We start from the raw sequence: 18,544 nt of genomic DNA on the forward strand, positions 1-18,544 counted from the left end.
ATTTTTCCCCCAATCAAATACATACATAAAAAAGGTTTTCATGCTATTTTTAATTTAAATGTTGCCAAAAAATTAAATATTTAGTTAGTTTTTGTTATATTTCATTCGCCATTTTTGATTTTGATTTTCAAAACATGATTTCACATTTGTAATTAGTGGTCATACCCCTACAAAACGTGTTTAAAAATAATTTGATTAATTCAAATATACAAAAAAAAAACCGCCGTTTTCGATCCACCATATTCATTTTTGGCGTATTTCTTACAGAATCGTAATCTGCTTCCACGCAACATTTATATTTTATATTTATTTTTCTCATAAACCCACTGTTCTAGTTATGACAAGAAAATGGGATCTCTGGCCCAGAGTGGTCTGAGACTAATATACTAATACCCAACATGAGCGAAGAGTTTAATAAAAATTTTTAAATTAACATCTTTTATATAATTGAGAGAAGAACAAGGATTCAGTTCGATATCGCGTTGCTCTATAGTTTTTTTCTTTTCTAAACACACAAATTCTAATATTTACACATTTCTGTATATTTTAAGCATTTCACCAATATCATCCAGGAATATTTCCATAGCCATTAAACTATTTACATTCCTCTGTTTGTAATTCGATGATAATTCCAACAGATAAATTCACTCATTTTATTATTATTCGCATTACAGAAATTCGTTTAATTCACTTACTTTTTTCTCTCCTTATGCTATTCAGTTTGACTTTCAATACGATTTTTGGCACTGCGACTTTATTATTAACGTCGTCTTCGCTGTTGTTGTTATTCTTGTTATTATTATATTCAATTAGTTGATATTTGGCGCGGTTTTTTCTTTCACGTCACAACCATGCAAACAAACGTCGGCGACAACAACATTTACGGATCTTTAACACTTGAAAATTGTTCCTTTACCGTTGACTAGCCCACTTCCTTCGTTCGTTCGTACGTTCAGTCAGTCGTCATTCAATTCACAAAAACACACTCAACTAACCTTAGCCAATTGAGTTTAATATCGTTACTATTACCACCTTCTAAATTGCCAGCATTTAGGGTCAATTTAACGTTTTGCTTCATAATAAGTTTTTGTAGTTGTTGTTGCTGTTCGTTGAATTCCTAGTTTGTGTATTTCTGTTGCTCTTGTTGTTGTTTTGATTACGACTAAACGACACACTTCGAGAAATAGGAAAACAGCGGCAACATCGAAAACTAAAAAACGACATCGACAACAAACAGCGACTACAATTTGAATGAACGCTGAAGCTGGCTGTTAGAAGTGGTAGTGGTTGGTAGCCAACCAGTCAACCCTGCTCAGTAAAAGCTCTGTCCCATTGAATGCCTTAAGTCGATCGGTGCTCCCACACTCTCATCTTCCTGGCAAAATGATGACACGGTAAGTATCGTAAATGGCTTGTAATGATGGCACGGATGAGTGAAGGCGAGCCAACATTTTGTTGCCGCTGATGTTGTCGGCTGGTTGTTTGGTGTGACCTCTAAACGTGATGATGGCCTTGTCAGTTGTTTACGTCGGCCGAGTATTGCCTATACTCATTTGCATTCACTAGAAAGTGAATTAGGTACTTAGCCAATATTTCCGCCTCGCAGACGACCAAGTTAATCAATAAAATCAACAATTATGGCATTTATGAATATTTATAAAAAAAACGATGGAATTATAAATTTAAATAAAAAACACATTGGCACACATTTTTACAATATACGAATATGTTGTAGAAAATTAAAGTACTTAAATGTTTACTTTCGATTGAGGTAGAGATATTTAGATATATTTGGTGATAAATATAAAAAATGGCAATCAAAGGAAGCAATGATGGAAGTTCTGCTTTCCATAGGCTTTGATATTGAAAACTACAATTAAATTGCTAATTTTTATTGTTGCAAATATATGTCATATATGTATGCACATACCCCATAATATGCACCGAAAAAAACCAACAAATACGTCATCTCTATTACTCAATCCGGAAAATAGGTAAGGGTTGAACTTTTTTCGTTTGTTTATTTTGTTGAACAACAACAATAAAAACTACAGCTAATTCGAGGCAGATTTACTGCCACAAAGTAATTACAATAATTGGAAGGTAATATTCGCCAAACAACAACAGCCACAACATTGACAAACATTGTGGTAAACAGATTTATTGCATCAGCTAAACTCGCTGAAAAAATATGGTACTGTAACTGGTGGCTTATTTAGTTGTAAGCAGATTGATGTGTGCTCGGCAGTTATATTTACACTCAAGCGAAAAATTGTTGAAAGAGAAGTAAACAAAGGCTGAAATAGGAAAAAAAGACAAAGTTGGAATAATTTCCGCAGGTTCCACAGACTATCAGATTTGGTGTATACATTCATATTTAGATAGGGCATGGATAAGAAACAAATCAGGGCCTGGTTGAACTTTCTACCGTATATATATTAGGTTGGGGAAAAATAAATCCATTATTTTTATATGAACTAAAGTAGTTTATTTAACGTGCTTCGGAATGTCCGATTTGGGCGAAATATCACTGTTTTGTTCTATGATTTGTTGCCATTTTTAAGGTACTTTGCAAATGTCTCTCTCATAGAAAGTCCTGCTCTCTATTTGCAAATAACTCTAGTAGTCGATTTTAACAATCCTCCTTACATAACATTTTTTTTATCAAATTTTGCAATGAACTGTATGACATTAAGGATACATTAAAACTTCCCAACCTGAAGTTGTTGGCGAGTCACTGAAGATGTGTGTGACCTAGCGTTGTCCTGGTGGAACACCACACCTATCCTGTTGGCCAATTCAATTCCTATCTTCAAACGGACCAGTTGATGACAGTAGTGATCAGAATTTAGCGTTTGGCCATATGAAAGCAACTCAAAATATATAATCCCCTTTCCAGTCCCACCAAATAAATAGCAGAACCTTCCTGGCCGTTATGTCTGGTTTGGCCATCGTTTGAGGTGCTTCACCGCTGTTTGACCACAATCGTTTTCGCACAGGGTTATCGTATGTGATACATTCCCCATCTCCAGTCACCATCCGTTTAAGAAATGGGTCTATCTCATTCCATTTGGCCAAGGCTTCGCAGATGGAAATTCGATCGATCCTATTTTTTTCTGTTAATTGGTGTGGCACCCAACATCGAGCTTATTTTTGAACCCAGCTTTGTGTAAATGGTTTAAAACGATTTTTAGTTCCTGAGCGATGTTACGACTGCTAACATGCCCGTCAACTTCAATAATTTTTCCGATTTTATCGACATTTTCGAAGACCGGCCTAATGTATTTCTTTTTTCCCTATTATATTCTTGATCAGCGTAAAATTGTATGACGATTTAAACTGTATAAATATCGGTCCAATTTTGAGGTTTTGAAATTTTAGGAAAAACCTCATTAAAAATTTCTGCACTTGTATTTGGCATACAATTGTCGTTGCAATTGTCGGTGTAGGTATACTTTTTGGTATGTTCCCTTTATTTTCCTAGTAACTAAATGTTGGAGGGTTCGGCCCGGCAATGTGCATTTTTAGAGGCTAAAATTGCTCCCTGCAAGTGCTTAAACGTAAAGAAAAATATATTTCAAAGAATTTCAAAAAATATAGCATGCAAACGGACCAACAACTTCGATGTTGGCACTCGAATAATTTACCATTTATATAAAAAGTAGTGCTAAAGTTGTGGCATCTATTCTTTGTTTAGTATTCATTTCGTTCTTTACTTTAAAAATTTATATTTTCCAGCAAGTTTGATCTCTGTTCCGTAGATTTTCAATTATCCTCACCTTTTTCCCTGTTGCAGACGAATTTTTCTATTTTCCAAATAATATCATTGGCCTATTACCATTAGATAGCATCATCATTGACATTAATTACACATCATTAGGCATAATGCGCCAAGTAGAACTGCAGATATCATTCGTGGTACTATTCCAGCATCATACCAACCAAACAACACCTACATACACACATTTCCATATAAATTCGTTAATAAATCACATTAAACATGTCTAGACTTTAAATAGAGCAAATGCGAAATGAATAAAATGTTGCAGGGGAAGAAAAAAATCGCTTGACTTAACTACGAGCCGGAATATCAGATCAACTTATATAGTCACCGACCCACCGCCCAACGTAATGACAAACGGATGAAGGAAAACAATAAACGAATGCCTTACAAGATTGGAAAATTGTTGATAACTAACAATATTAAATGAGAAATGTTGCCGGTCTTTTCGAACGTATTTGAAAATTATGCAAATGATCTCATTTAACGGCAAATTTTGATAACAGCCGAAAATTCAATTAAAATTATTTAATGAGCTGAGGAAGACAGTAAGGAAGGATGTGGAAATAAGCTAAGGCAAATGACAGAACCGAGCAGCTTAACATATACAGGAAATACCGGAAAACCGGATATGCCGGATATAATTATTTTCAATTATATCATTGCAACACTTTGGCACCTAGACCAATGTACACAAACAATAACAACAAACACCACAAAAAGTGTGAAGAAACTTAAAGAAATTTGCACCACAAACAGCGGAATGTAAGTTTTTAATCAAAATTGCCCCCAAACCGTTCTCCAATGTATTTTTCTTCCTCTCCCTCTTTATGTACATTTGCTAAAAAAAATCTTGGCACATTGACCATTGTATTGTGTCCATATTCGTTACATTGCTGTTGGCCAAAAGAGAATATCAATTCCAACGACTGAATCGAATTGAAATGAATTGCATGAAAATCGAAGAAAGTAAAAAATGTCATCATTTATCCAATGAATTTACAAAATTTGGTGTATTTTTTGTGGTTGCTTTGGCGTGTCCTCAAGTCTGATGGTGGAAACAACAAAAATTGAATATTCGGAATTATCAAAAGGAGAGGAACTACTACTTGTTATACAATGTAACACTATGTGTGTTTCTTGGTGTCGGAAAATGTTACAGATTTGACAATGGATGTGTTCAGTGAAAGTTCCTAATATACACTCGAAAGGATCATCTGTCTCTTCGTTTAGTTGGCTTTAATCATGTGGAACATTTCCCTTTTTAAGTAAACTTATTTGGAATAATGTATGATGTGACGTGCAGTGACCAATATACTGTCCCCCACCCCCTCTAGCATTGTTCATACCATTCTAACTTTCACCATTGGACTCCCCATGATGACCAGAAAAAAACTCTTTGTTTGGAATTGTCCTCTTCTGGTGGCTTGTTGGTTGGTGGCATGGCACCCAATTGATTGATGAATGGTACAACGTTTTGTTTTATGGCATTTGGGAAAAGCTTTTTGCCCAATGTGTGAATGAATCAACGAACATGTGTGACAGATAGATACTTCTTTGCCGACAGAATTGCTGATATTTCGCTAGTTCGCTGCCATTCCACCCGATTCATATGTTTATTGTCCCTTAAATGGGTTTTTGAGTTTTATTGATGTGGGTTTGGGGTGTAAATGACATTTTTTGTTTGGCATTGTTTTCTTCTTATTTTTATTTCTATTTCTGTTGTTTTTATTTTTTACTACTTTTATTCGCTTATTTTTCTATTTATTTACCGTTAAATCGAACATTGATTTATGTAATAGTTTTCACTATAAAACTGCCAATTTTCCTCACATTTCATTCTTTGGCAATAAATTTTCAATATACCATCATAGCCTTAGAACTTATTTTGAAAACAGAACCGAAAAAAGAATATAAATATATTTGATGGCTATGCATTGAAATGATGTGTCATTATAAACAATATTGGGGACACATATGTATGCATGTATAAACATGTGCCATATTTGGGCATGTGATGAAAAGGATAAAGGATTTAGAACGGAAAATTAAAAACGTATATCTATATTTCTCTTCGATCTAATAATGATGAATGGTTATCCTTGAAGGTTAAGACCTCATTTAAATATATTTAGGATTTAATTGGATGATCAATCTGGGTTATTGGAACTTTTCCAATTAAATATAATTGTCATAAAATAGTAGTTATGGTCTAACGAAAGGGAAGCTACTAATTCAAGGATCTTGTTTTGTTTGTAGCCAATGATTATAAATAAACTAAATTAAACATGTAAAAAAGGCGTTAAGTTCTGCCAGGCCGAGCTTTGGATACCCTCCACTATAAGTATACTGATAGTTACTTGGAATGGAATTATAGGGAACAAACCAAAAATATAAATATACCAACAATTGTACCAAGCAATTTTTGTAAACCATAATGTACACCAAATGTAAAGTTCAGCAAATTTTAATGGAAATTGCTTCTAAAATCGCAAAAACCCAAAATATGGGCATGTACGCATGTTAGGTTGGAACATGTTTGTAAAATCCTCAAAAAAAATGCAATTTAGTGGGAAAAATTATATGAGGCTATCACCAACGTACACAAGATTTTCTTTTGGGGGTGGGGTGGAAGCTTCTGGTTCAATATGAAAATTTTAATTGCAGCAAAAAAATGTTTGTATGCTTATGTCACTGGAGGCTATACCTTAAAGCAGAAACAATATTGATTGATATTCCTAACAATCGATAGGTATCATTATATGGGTGCTCGGTCTAAATGCGCGATCCTAATTTTTTATCTCGATATCCTCCGAAGGTAGAGTGATTACAAGAGATGACTAAATCGGCAAAATCGTCTTAGAAATCCAAACTTTCAAGTACAGAATGTCCCCCTACTATAGTGGAATACGGGACGCAGCCAAAACGTGGAACAGATAAGTGAAATATTTTAGTATAAAAAGAGGGTTATATGGAGCCTACCCCTAAAATAATTAATAATATGCTACCATATACAACTAAAAAAATACCAAATAAATTCGGTTGAAAAACAAGCTCAAGATCCCAAAAATACCGAAAAATGAGGGGTGCCGTTATATGGGGGCTACCCTAGAATATGAAGCTTTATTTATATTTTTAGTGGAGAGATTGGCTACACAAAAAGCACTCAAAGTACAAAATTACAGCGAATTCGGTTCAATAATGAGCTCAAAACTTGGGGGTACCGTTGTATGGGTGCTACCAGAAAAAGTGGACCTATATTTATAATTCTTAGTTGATAAATTTCGTTAGCCAACAAGAACCAAATGTACCAAATTTCAGCGAATTCGGTTGAAAAATGTGCTCAACAACTGCAAAATACTGAAAATTGGGGTAACCTTATATGGGAGCTATGCCGAAACGTGAACCAATAAATCCCATCTTCGAACTTGACCTGCCCAGACAGACGGGCATGTTTAAATCGTCATAAATTTTTTATTTGCGTCCGATAAGTCGTAGATGAAAACGATTCATATAAGTCGGTGTCGAATAATTTTACTGGAGTTGGAAATTAAGTGAGAAAAAACTCTACTCATAACCAAAAATTTCGAATATGATTCAATGTATATAAAAATAGTGTTGTGCAAACAACAATACCTTCAAATATTCGTGGGAGACTTCATAATTTATATTTAGAGTTATCCATTTCGTGATTTTAAAAGTATGGGTCTTGAATTCGATATCTGTCAGCCTAAGTTGTTACACATTTTTTTTCTTTTCAGTTTAAAGTCTTGCTTGCATTGGCATAAATAGATCGCTTACATCTCACAACACATGCCAATTATAAAAACCTACTACAAAAATTACAATTCTGCTACAGGCACACATCGAACCATATTTTCTTCAGTGATTAAGCACACTTCTCACTCGGTGGGTATGTTCGATGGAATGACTGTAAATTCGAGCGTTATAATCATATGATAATCGACATTTTTCTCTGCTATTGAAGAATACGACATGGAGAATATGTGATTTCAAAAAGACGGTGCCACATGCCACACAACTTGAGAGAATATAATTCAGAAAATTCATATTGCATAAGAATTTGCCTAGCCACGTAGTTTCTCTTTAATTAATTTAATTACGGTCAAAGTTGAACTATATCTTCCCAAACCCGTCTGACAACTGCAACAGAAATAATGGACATTTGGAAAATATATAAATCTGGAAATTTTCCAAATTAGTCATCGAAATCATTTTCAAATATTGACTAGAATTCCTTCGGCCAGCATTTAGAATACCTTCGATCCCACTTCTTTCGCCCCGATAACAACAAAATTATTAATTCCTCTAGATTTACAGCATTCCACTTTTATACACATTTACTAAATATTGATGTTTGTTTTTTATTTATTGTAACGTGATTTCCATCAGAACACATTATAAATTGTGATTTTTATCACATATTTTTTATCAGCTGTTAATAAATATTTAATTTATTGATAAATTGCATTATAAACAACATTATTATCGTTGGAACTGACACCACACACAAACAAGTCATGCAATTTATTTCCATTGGTCCGGCATTCTCGGCACCATTCAGTTGATTACAAAATATGGCTTGGATGGGCAGCAGCAAACAATTCTCGACTATTTACGACGACACCAAACAAATTGTGGATTCACTTACGATGAGAATGAGAGGGGGGCCTACTACTAGCAGAGAGGGACATGTGTATGTATAATGAACACTATATTTCATAAATAGGTGAATATTTAATAGATGAGATAGATACAGTTTTCCTCATTTGATATGCATTTATTTTTAATCAATACCACACATCCCAAAGAATTGTGCGCAGAAAAATCAATTCAAATGTGTGCTAATTATTTCGTAACAACTGTTTGTCGTTTCATACAATATCGTATGTAGAACAAACACTCCACCTATTTGCCCCATGAATATTCATAGTATCGCGTGCTACTAGTACATCAAGATAAGAAAGACCAGGTTGCTACACACAGCAACATACCTTCATATTTCTATTGAATGAAATCAGCAGCAGCCACCGACTCGAATAGATTACCTAGAGTTGAACTGAACTCAGTTCATTTGATCTGATCTCAACAAAGTTGAGTTGATTATTTGCAAAACGATTCACCTTCTTCACGTCTCGTCTCCTGCCACCGAACAGCTACAGCATTTGTTGCCACCGCTATTACACACCCCAATATCATTGTCACTAGAATGAGAGTATGTGTGTATATTATGGCCAAGATGAAAGCACTATGGGGGCAGTCAGCCATTCAGACCGAAAGACAGACAGACAAACAGACGACACGTTAGCATTGTTTACATTGTCGTAAATGCAACCATTCTGACAATTTCATTGATTGTTTTATTATTTCTGTTATTTGCATTGAAATTGTTTTTGTAATTCATTCGTTCGTTCGATGGCTGGTCCGTTCGTTAGCTCAATCGTTTCCCGCTGTTGGCATTCTTCTCACTTTAATGTCGTTAGCGTTCAATCAATTGAATGGAATGTTAAATATTGTATTTTATATGTGGAAAACAACAACAATAACAACGAGAAAAATATTAAGAAGAAACCTCTTATCTCGCAACTGTCCAGATGACCAGCCAATCGTAGTGTGTATTGTGTGGTCGCAAAGTTTTTTTCTTGCACACACAATAACAGCAACAACTACAAAAATATAAAATATTTGTGGAAAAAATACAATATTTATCAATAATAAATGAAAAAGCATTTTTCGAAATATGTTTTCCAAAATATATTATTTAATTTTTTAAGAACTTTCTTTCGGGTCATTCACATTTCAAGAAATAAACGAATTCAAATGAATGAAGGCAAAAATAAAAATTGTAACATGTCTGAAATAAGGTGTTATGAAACTTAGAAATACATGGTATAAGTTAATTCTAAACAAGAAAAAATGTTTCTCACCCTCCGAAATACTATTTCCCCTGAAAAATGTGCCTAGAATCATCAAAATACCTCAAATGGATCGACGAGGTGTATATTTGGGCATTCCGTAGCATGTTAAATAAAGTCCTATAGTTCATATAAAAATAATGATTTTCTTTTCCCCCAACCTAATATTTGAGAAAAACACTAAAAAATGTTCAAATTACACAAAATTCAATGAATTATTCGATAAGCATCAAACCTACAATTCAATATTATTTTTAATTTAATATGATAATTCCCCTCCTCCCCCTTCATTTCCATCTAATTGTAAATCTCATTTATTTTTTAAAAACAAAATTTCCATTTTCGATATACATATCTCCCATTTGATAGTGTTACCTCTCTTGCAAATGGATAAAGTGAAATTTATGGTCACATTGCCAACAACATTCAATATTAATAAATGGCTTTGCTTCCATTAAAAAAATAAATTTCCAGATATTTCATACAACATAAAAATGCAACATGTTGCAAGCAATGCAAAAACACAATTCAACTGGAGCACAAAACAACAAATGATTTATTTTTATTCTAAACCCAGGCTGACAATAAACAGAGAACATATTTTTTGTTTCTTTTTTGAACACCAGGAGGGAATTTTCTATACAAAGTCGTTCAATTATTTGCACTAATAGCTTGGATTTCCCATTGCACGACCCAATTATCAATGAACTATCTCCCCATGTCCCCTCCTGAGTGCTTAGCAGTTTTTGATAATACATGGCTCTGAACGGCCTCCTCTCAGAAATATACCAGGATGTGTATGGTGTACTGTGTGCTCGGTGAAGAGGAAGCAAGCAAAGGGAGTGGGGGACAGGGTCAGAAACTTAAACAGAAATGATGTGCTATGTGACCATGTTAAATTATAAATTACGACCATTTCATTACGATTTATAACTTACAATTTTTTACGTCTCTGCTCGGAGTTTTATTCCTCCATTTGGCCAAAAATTAAGGCATAAAAAGACATCGAATAGAGGACCATGGAACGTATCAAGTTCTGAGGCCAAAGAGGAGATTGTATTTTGTGCATCTCTGTGTGTGTGTGTGTGTGTGTATTTTCGGGAATCAGGACAACTCTGTGTAACGACGAGTCCTCAACAGATAAATATATATAATCATTAAATGAATCATGGAGTAAATGATGAATACAAACTGCTCTCTGCATTAAGTCCATAAGTATGACCAGGGGTGTATGTGTCTTGGTTGTGTCTGTGTGTGTCGGTTAAAATTATCGGTGCGTCTATGCGAATGCGGAAGCAAATATTCAGTCGGAGAGATGCATTTTGCCCTCACACATCACTTCAACATACCAGGCAGATTACACATCTTCGTCCTCCCTTGATATCGGCGTTCGGGCTGCTCCTATACCCATCGGTCATATATAAATGAATGTCCAAAAATGATTCGAAATGCTCCATACATTACTCGTAACATTTTTCCAATAGTTTGATGAGGATGGGAATTCCAAAGGAACATTCTGACAATTTTATGTTTTCCCTCCACAAGCCACCAACCATACCTCCTCTCTCTCACTCTGCCTTATTTTTCCTCGTTCTCTGGGACATTTTGGCATCTATGTAGAACGTATTTTTTCATCATTCAAAATACATAAATTTAGATTAGCTGTCTGTGATAGTAAATTCAACATTTATTACATGCTCATATGAATTCTTGTCGAGGTCCGAGCGGGCTGAAGTGCTGCAGGAAACGGTGGTGCTGGTGGTAGTAGACGATGATGGTCATTTTGGATGAGAGAGTGCATGTCCGTTTCGTTTTAAGCTGTTTTTTTCCTCTGGAATATGTCTGGACATGTTGCCACAAAATTTGTGTAAAATATCAAGCGAAAAGAAAAAACGAACACACACACATACAGGACTGCAGCGACAGTCGTTAGACGATGCCGGGTAGATGTATTTTGTGACAGAGTAACACAAAAATTACTAACTGATGACATATGAGTCGGGAGTTGATTGCACTAAAAATGGAAATTTATATTTATGGCCAGTAAAGTTCGTACAAAAAACAACAAACCCAACACCGAACCGAAATGGAATGGAATGAAGAGAAAAACCTCAGACCTAAAAACATATCGTATTTTGGTAATGGTCAAGTAGATTTTCGAGTAAATAAAAAACATGTAGCATGTTTGAATAAAATGTTCATCATCATCATCATAGTCTTCATGACCATCATTCATCAAAATGGGAGCCGGAGAGCAAAGCTGTAAATTGTTGGCCTTTAAAACGTTTAAAAATGCGTAAATATTAAGGCAATTTTTGCAACAACAACACCAACATCATCACCGAAATTACTTTACACATGCTTGTGAATGAAAAACGACCCACTAGTAGACTCACAAATAATTTGTTTTCACATTAACGACTGTCGACAAGCAACTTCGTTTAAGTGAATTGCAACGTGATGGCGTTGTGTGCACCCCGAAAAAATAAACTTAGCAGCCCTACTAGCACTTTAAATGTAAATAAGTCTAGGTTCATTATTTGTTTGTTTAAGTAATTTTAGGAACTAAAATTTTTTAAGTGTTGCCAGATTGTAGCAATTTTAACTTAGAGATAGGTAAAACATGAAAAATAATCCTCTACCATTAATAGGAAGTCTATAACCACAAAAGTCCCAAGAATATCTGCTACAATTTAATATAGCTTATAACGGCTAATGCCCAATTTCGCAGGTCCCTTGACTTTATAACCGATTTCGACTGTATTATCTAAAAAATATATACAATGGCAAATTACTTTCAAATGTTGAAAGAGATAAATACGAGGGCAGTTCGGAATGTTATTAGCCTAGCACAAAAACAGAAAAAAGTTAAGTGTTTTGGAAACTTCCATCTCTGTTGTGAACAAATGTAAAATATTTTTATATGAAGGAGTCGCCAGATCAAAACAAAATTTAACATGTGTTCATAACAGAGATGGAAATTTCCAAAACACTTAAATTTTTTCTGTTTATACCGCGCTTTTTGTGCTTTCCGAACTGCCTATGGACTTTTTCTATTTCAAATAAAAATCTGGCAACTATTCCCCTACAATGACTACACAATATTAAATAATAAACAAACAAACAACTAACAAAATTGTTATTTTTTTTCTACAAAAATTCACACGCACCCACAACCCGGTCAACTCGTGAAAACATTGCAATTTGCAAATTAAAAAAACAGCAACAACAACAAAACATGTTGCGTGTATAACCCTCATGAAACAAAAAACAGCAACGACATTATCATCATCTTCATAAACTTTATCAGCAGCTTGTTGGCGAACAAACCCGCGAATAGCCATTCTGCATACTCCAAGCTAACCAATAAAATTCCCCCCAAGCATTTAAATGCAAAGATAAAACAAACAACAAAAATAAAGAGATCTCTGGTCAATCCATAATCCAGCGAAATTTTAATTAAAAACTAAAATTGAGTTTTAAAAACAGAATTGGCGTGGCACAATCACTCGGCATCAACCAAAAACGAAAAAAAAAACAAAACTAAGGTACAACCCAAACCATTACCACCCAAATGAAAAGCAACAAAAAAAGCCCAACAAAAAAAAAAAACAAAAAAACACACCCTGGGAAAGGGCAACGAAACCTTTTGATGTGAAATAAATTAAAAATTGTACTTATTTTTATGATGTCCGGAAAAATCACATTCCCTTTATCCATAAAAACAACAACTACTACTGACTGGCACAACGAAAATCACACAAAAAAATATTAGAAACTTTATCATGTCAACATATTTCACTCATCATCTGCATTTCAGTTGAAATTGCAATTGCCGACAACACACACACGCACAAACATTTTCTACATACAAAATGTAAATCTCTTTCACATTGAACAAAAACGTCCATAAATCTCTAGGCTGAGTAAAAGGGAGAAAAAAATCACAACAACAACAACAAACAATATTCTAAATTTTACATGTATTTTTATAACCAATTTGAATAAATACACTGACAGATTTTTTTGACGATGGATGGGACAGGTCATAATCTCGGTCGTTAGTTGGAAACTAGATAAGATAAATATCCTCAGTCTATGGTGGCGGAACCAGATCCACATATCTTAATATATAAATGAGCTAAGTGATAAGTGAGTGACTAACTGACAGCTCATCGCCCAGACGAAAAGGCTGAAGCTAGAAAGTTGAAATGTTCAGTATGGGTTGTTGTTGGTGTGTAGGCGTGAGATAAGACTGGGTTTTCTGAAATTCGAACTAAAAGAGTACGAAAAGTACTCAATATGGTACCCTTTGTATTAGCAAACGAGAAGAGCTAGAATTCAGGAATGTGGGTCACTGATGGGAAGTTAAAAAGATGTACAAATGGGTTTATGGAAATTCGTCCTATAAGTGTACGAAAAAGTACCAAACTTTACTAAATTTGGTTCGAAAAGCTATATATTAAATATATATATAGGTAAAATCTTGAAATTGTATATAAAACAAAGGTTGGGAAGTGGTTTTGATGTATGGAAATGCTTTAAGAAATTCGAATTTATGTATATGAAAAGTACTAAATGGTACTAAATTTTGTACTATTTGCATTTAGTTGAGCGTATATAGATGGAATTCTGAAAATAGGAATTAAGAATACCATACGAGTACAGGATAACTCTAAAAACTTGTACTTGTGTATATCAAAAGTACTAAATGGTATTAAATTTGGTACAATTTGGCTTTAGGTGAACAGATAGAGCTGGAGTTTTGACATTCGGATTTAAAATAACTGTTGGAGTGTAGATTTGAGGTAGTTTAGAAAATTCGACCTTATGGCAACAAAAAGTACTAAATGGCACCAACTATTTTACAATTTGTTTTTTTTTTTTTTCTTTGTGAACGGATTGGACTGGAATACTGAAATTTGAAATTAAAATTAGTGTTGGAATGTAGGATTGAGACATGAAGGTAGTTTTGAACTTTCGTACTTATATATGTACTAAATGGAACTATACTTGGTACAATTTAGATTTGGAATGGAATTTTAGATTTTGAACGGATAGATTTGAAAACCTGAAATTTGGAATCAAGATTACTTTTGAGTTTTGAGCTTTATAAACAGCTTTGGAAATTGGTATTTATTTGCACGAAAAGTATTAAACGGCACTAAATATAGTATAAATTGGATTCGGGTGAATGGAGAAAGCTGACAACCTAAAATAATTGTTACTGTTGGAGTGTATTATTGAGATATGGAAGTACTTATGTGTACTAAATGGTACTAAATTTGGTACAATTTAAATTTGAGTGAACGGATAGAGATGGAAAACATAAATTTACAACTAAAATTACAGGATTAAGGTACCATTGGAATTTCGTACATATGGATACGCACTAAAAGGTACTAAATATTTATTGGAAAATCGTACTTACGAAAAGTAATAAAAGTACTTAATTTGGTACAACTTGGAATACTTAAATGTGGACTTAAGCTTATTATTGGAGTTCATGACTGAGGTAGTTTTGGCAATTCGTACGTAAATTACCAAATTTTGCACAATTTGGGCTTTGATGAATAGGTAACACTGGAATCCTGAAATATTCAACTAAGATTACTGTCGGATTGTATGATTGAGATAGTTTTGAAATATGGATACAAAAAGTAAATTTGGACTTACGATTACTATTTTAGAACAGGATTGAGCTAGTTTTGGGAATTCGTACTTATGAATACGGAAAGTACTAAATTTCGTACAATTTGAAGTTTGGTGGAAATAAGATTGCTAATAGAGTAGAGCGTAGGATTGATGTAGACTTTCTTGGAAATCTGATCACGTTTGAATCTTTATAATGGAAATAAGAAATAGATTTCGGAAATTAGTGCTTATGTGTATGAAGAGTACTAAATGGTAATAAACTTGATATTAGATGTAGGAATAGATGTGGAATTCTGATTTGTAGTACAGTAAATTATACAGTATATACGATGTCAATTTAAATTATTTTTTTTTTTATTTTGTATTCCCTTTCCCTATACGAAGTAGCGGGTACTTCGCTAATAAAATATAACTCAAGAAATGTATTTTATTGTTATATACTACATATAGGATGGAAAATCCTTGAAGCGGCCTTCTATAGATAGAATATTCTTCAAGAGGTCTCATATAGCCCTAATACGCTACAAGAGATCTTCCATAGATACAAGATTAAAAAAATATTATTTTTTGCATTTGGTATCATATTTAAAGAATATGCTTCATAGTTCGTTTCATAGATCTGAGACCACTCGAAAAATCTGTTACTCATATTAAGATGCCTCATATTATAAATATTTTTTTTCAGTGTATAATATCTTTTTTAATTTAACTTGACAGTACAATTCAACACAGTTGGTTTTCATAGTTATTCATCACACTCGCACATCAGCAGATAGCTAGCGTTCGCTGTTGTTTTTACGCTGCTTTTTTGGTTAGTTTCAATTTTATTTTTTCTATTTTTTGAGTTTTGTTTTACAACTTACCCTCTATGTTACGTTGGCCGTGCAAACAGAATACCGAGGATCTTGGTTTTGCTGCGTCTGGATTATTGTTATTATTGTTGCCAGTTGTTGTTGTTGTTGTGGGGAACGTGTGATTTGTGGCATTAGCCGTGGTCGTCGTTGTAGTAGCTGAACCATAACCATTGTTACGCTCTTTGAAATCACTGAAATTGAAGAACGACAAAATACGTCAGCTCAATAAAATGAAAATAAAACTAAAACAACAAAAAAAAACATAAAATGTCAATTGCAACACTTGTATGATATACATTTAGGCGGATCATCAAAACTAAAAAATGTTGAAGTATACTTTTAGGCACATTCTGATAGATAATATTAATAAAGTTGCAACGAGTCGTTGTTAAACAAATTTGTTTACATTTGTAGATATGTTTTAGTGAACTAAAAATAAAAAGATATTTCAGGGAAAATTTGGAATATGTATCAATTCCTGGACATATTCTAAATTTTCCATGAAACATGCTTATATTTGTAAGTTTTTTTACACAAAATGTTTGGGAATATTTAAAATGCTCTTAAATCTGTAGTCTTCACAACAAAGAAAATATTTGTCAATGTTATGTACTTTCAATTCTTTTTTCAGTTAATTCTGTGGCAAATTATTTCAATTGTGCAAAAAAGAAACCCCCGACCCACTCCCTGCCTTTCGAATGAAAAACTTATTCCAATAAATGTTCATTTGCAGTTAGTTCTCTTCTTTTCTAAAGAATTCTTAAAAAATTGTCGCATTTTCATGTTGATGGTGAAATTAGCACATCACAATTGTAAACAAGTTTTGAAATTTCTTGGCCTCGTTCTCTTAAATTGGCTGGAATGTCTTCGGCACAAGACGCTTGCTACTATGTGTTTTAGCAGACAACCCTATGCTGCCCTGCAGTTGGCAAAAAAAACGACTTCAACAAAATTCCAAAATACCCAAAGTTGTTTGGCATAAAACTTTTGCATTAGTAAGGGAAATGCAATGACGATGTCTAGATGCAAATAGAAATAAAAAATCAAATGAAAGTTGGGAGTTGCACTCTAACCTAGAACTACAACCCCTTCTTGCTGATGGGCCACAGTAGAACTAGGAAAAAATACAAAATTGCAATTTAGTTCCCCTGATAGATGTTATTTGTCAATATGTATTCGTTGTTATCGATTTGCTCTGCTCTTTGAGAGTTTTTTGTACAAAACTTTGGCTTGCAATTTAACATTAATTCAGGACTCTTATATTGACAACAACAACACATAGCTACAACAAATTCCATCTGCTATGTAAATATCTTATTTATAAGCATTTCAGGTGTATTCTCACACCAGTCGTGTATCAAGTTTCATGGCAAAGCGAATAAAATGTGCATGACAACATACAAAATGTTTGTTCTAAATATAACCCCCTCCCCCTAGAAAATCCTTGAATCATTTGAAGTAAGAAAAAAGAACGAAACTAAATCAACCCATTTTACCAGGTTGATTCCCTATGGCTTAAATCGCCAAACCTCTCTACTCTTCACAAATAGAAAAAAAAACGAAGAAGAAAAATAAAATGTCATGGATAAGGTATGTCGTTTTGCTGTCTGCACTGCAGCTTTGTGGCCTTGAACGCTATTTTGTTGAGCCCTCCATGTAGGTAATGCATCATTTGATGCGCCGTGAACACCTCCTAGGTGCCACCGATAACGCCGTTTGCCTTTATATTGGAGAATGGAAAAATACAAGCGGAATATATAGGCATGTGTGTATGTATGTGAATAGAATAGGATGTAATGGTGCAATGGGTTCAAACCCTGGTAAGAACATCAACATATTAAAAGCAAACTTTGCAAGTTTGTGGACCTTCAAAATTTTGCTTTACGATGTACAAAGTGGGGATATTTTTTCGCCCTAATCAGACATATTTAAATTGTAATTTGAAACATTTTTTTATTTAAAATTGTCATTATGAAAATATATATTTTTTGGAAACTTAAATTACTACATTTGAAATTTCAAATTACTAGCATTTGCCCGCTACTTCGTTAGTGGATGTGAGCATTATTTAATCATGTCTACAAATTTTATTTTGTTTTCACTGAGAACTGCATATGTCAGAAGAGCTAATCAACATACACACCAATATTGACCATAATTCAAATTTTAGTACCTCCATATCGTCTCATCGCAGCACAAATCTAGCTATGTACTAAATTTGCTAACATTTATTACCTTTCGTAATATTGTAGTACTTTATTGTACCAAATTTAGTACAGATTAGAACAAATCTTCAAAACCCTTTATATATACCAATC

The 18,544-nt window shown here is 33.7% G+C and overlaps 2 protein-coding genes across 3 annotated transcripts in view; one reads left to right on the forward strand and one right to left on the reverse strand.

The window, feature by feature from the left end:
- The window catches only part of LOC133337848 (proton-coupled zinc antiporter SLC30A2), a gene marked incomplete at its 5' end in the record, with an annotated part of 64,739 nt that extends 48,308 nt beyond the window's left edge, over positions 1-16,431 (reverse strand). Inside the window, one exon of the mRNA XM_061546056.1 lies at positions 16,236-16,431. Within this exon, the coding sequence (XP_061402040.1) occupies positions 16,236-16,431 (196 nt within the window). The remainder of the gene's footprint in view (positions 1-16,235) is intronic.
- The window catches only part of LOC133337840 (small ribosomal subunit protein eS21), a 378,405-nt gene that overhangs the window by 114,704 nt on the left and 245,157 nt on the right, over positions 1-18,544 (forward strand). The window lies entirely within an intron of this gene.

Source organism: Musca vetustissima, unplaced genomic scaffold (genome assembly GCF_032173495.1).
Source record: "Musca vetustissima isolate MV318-11 ecotype Yass unplaced genomic scaffold, APGP_CSIRO_Mvet_v1 utg320, whole genome shotgun sequence".
NCBI classification, from domain to species: domain Eukaryota; kingdom Metazoa; phylum Arthropoda; class Insecta; order Diptera; family Muscidae; genus Musca; species Musca vetustissima.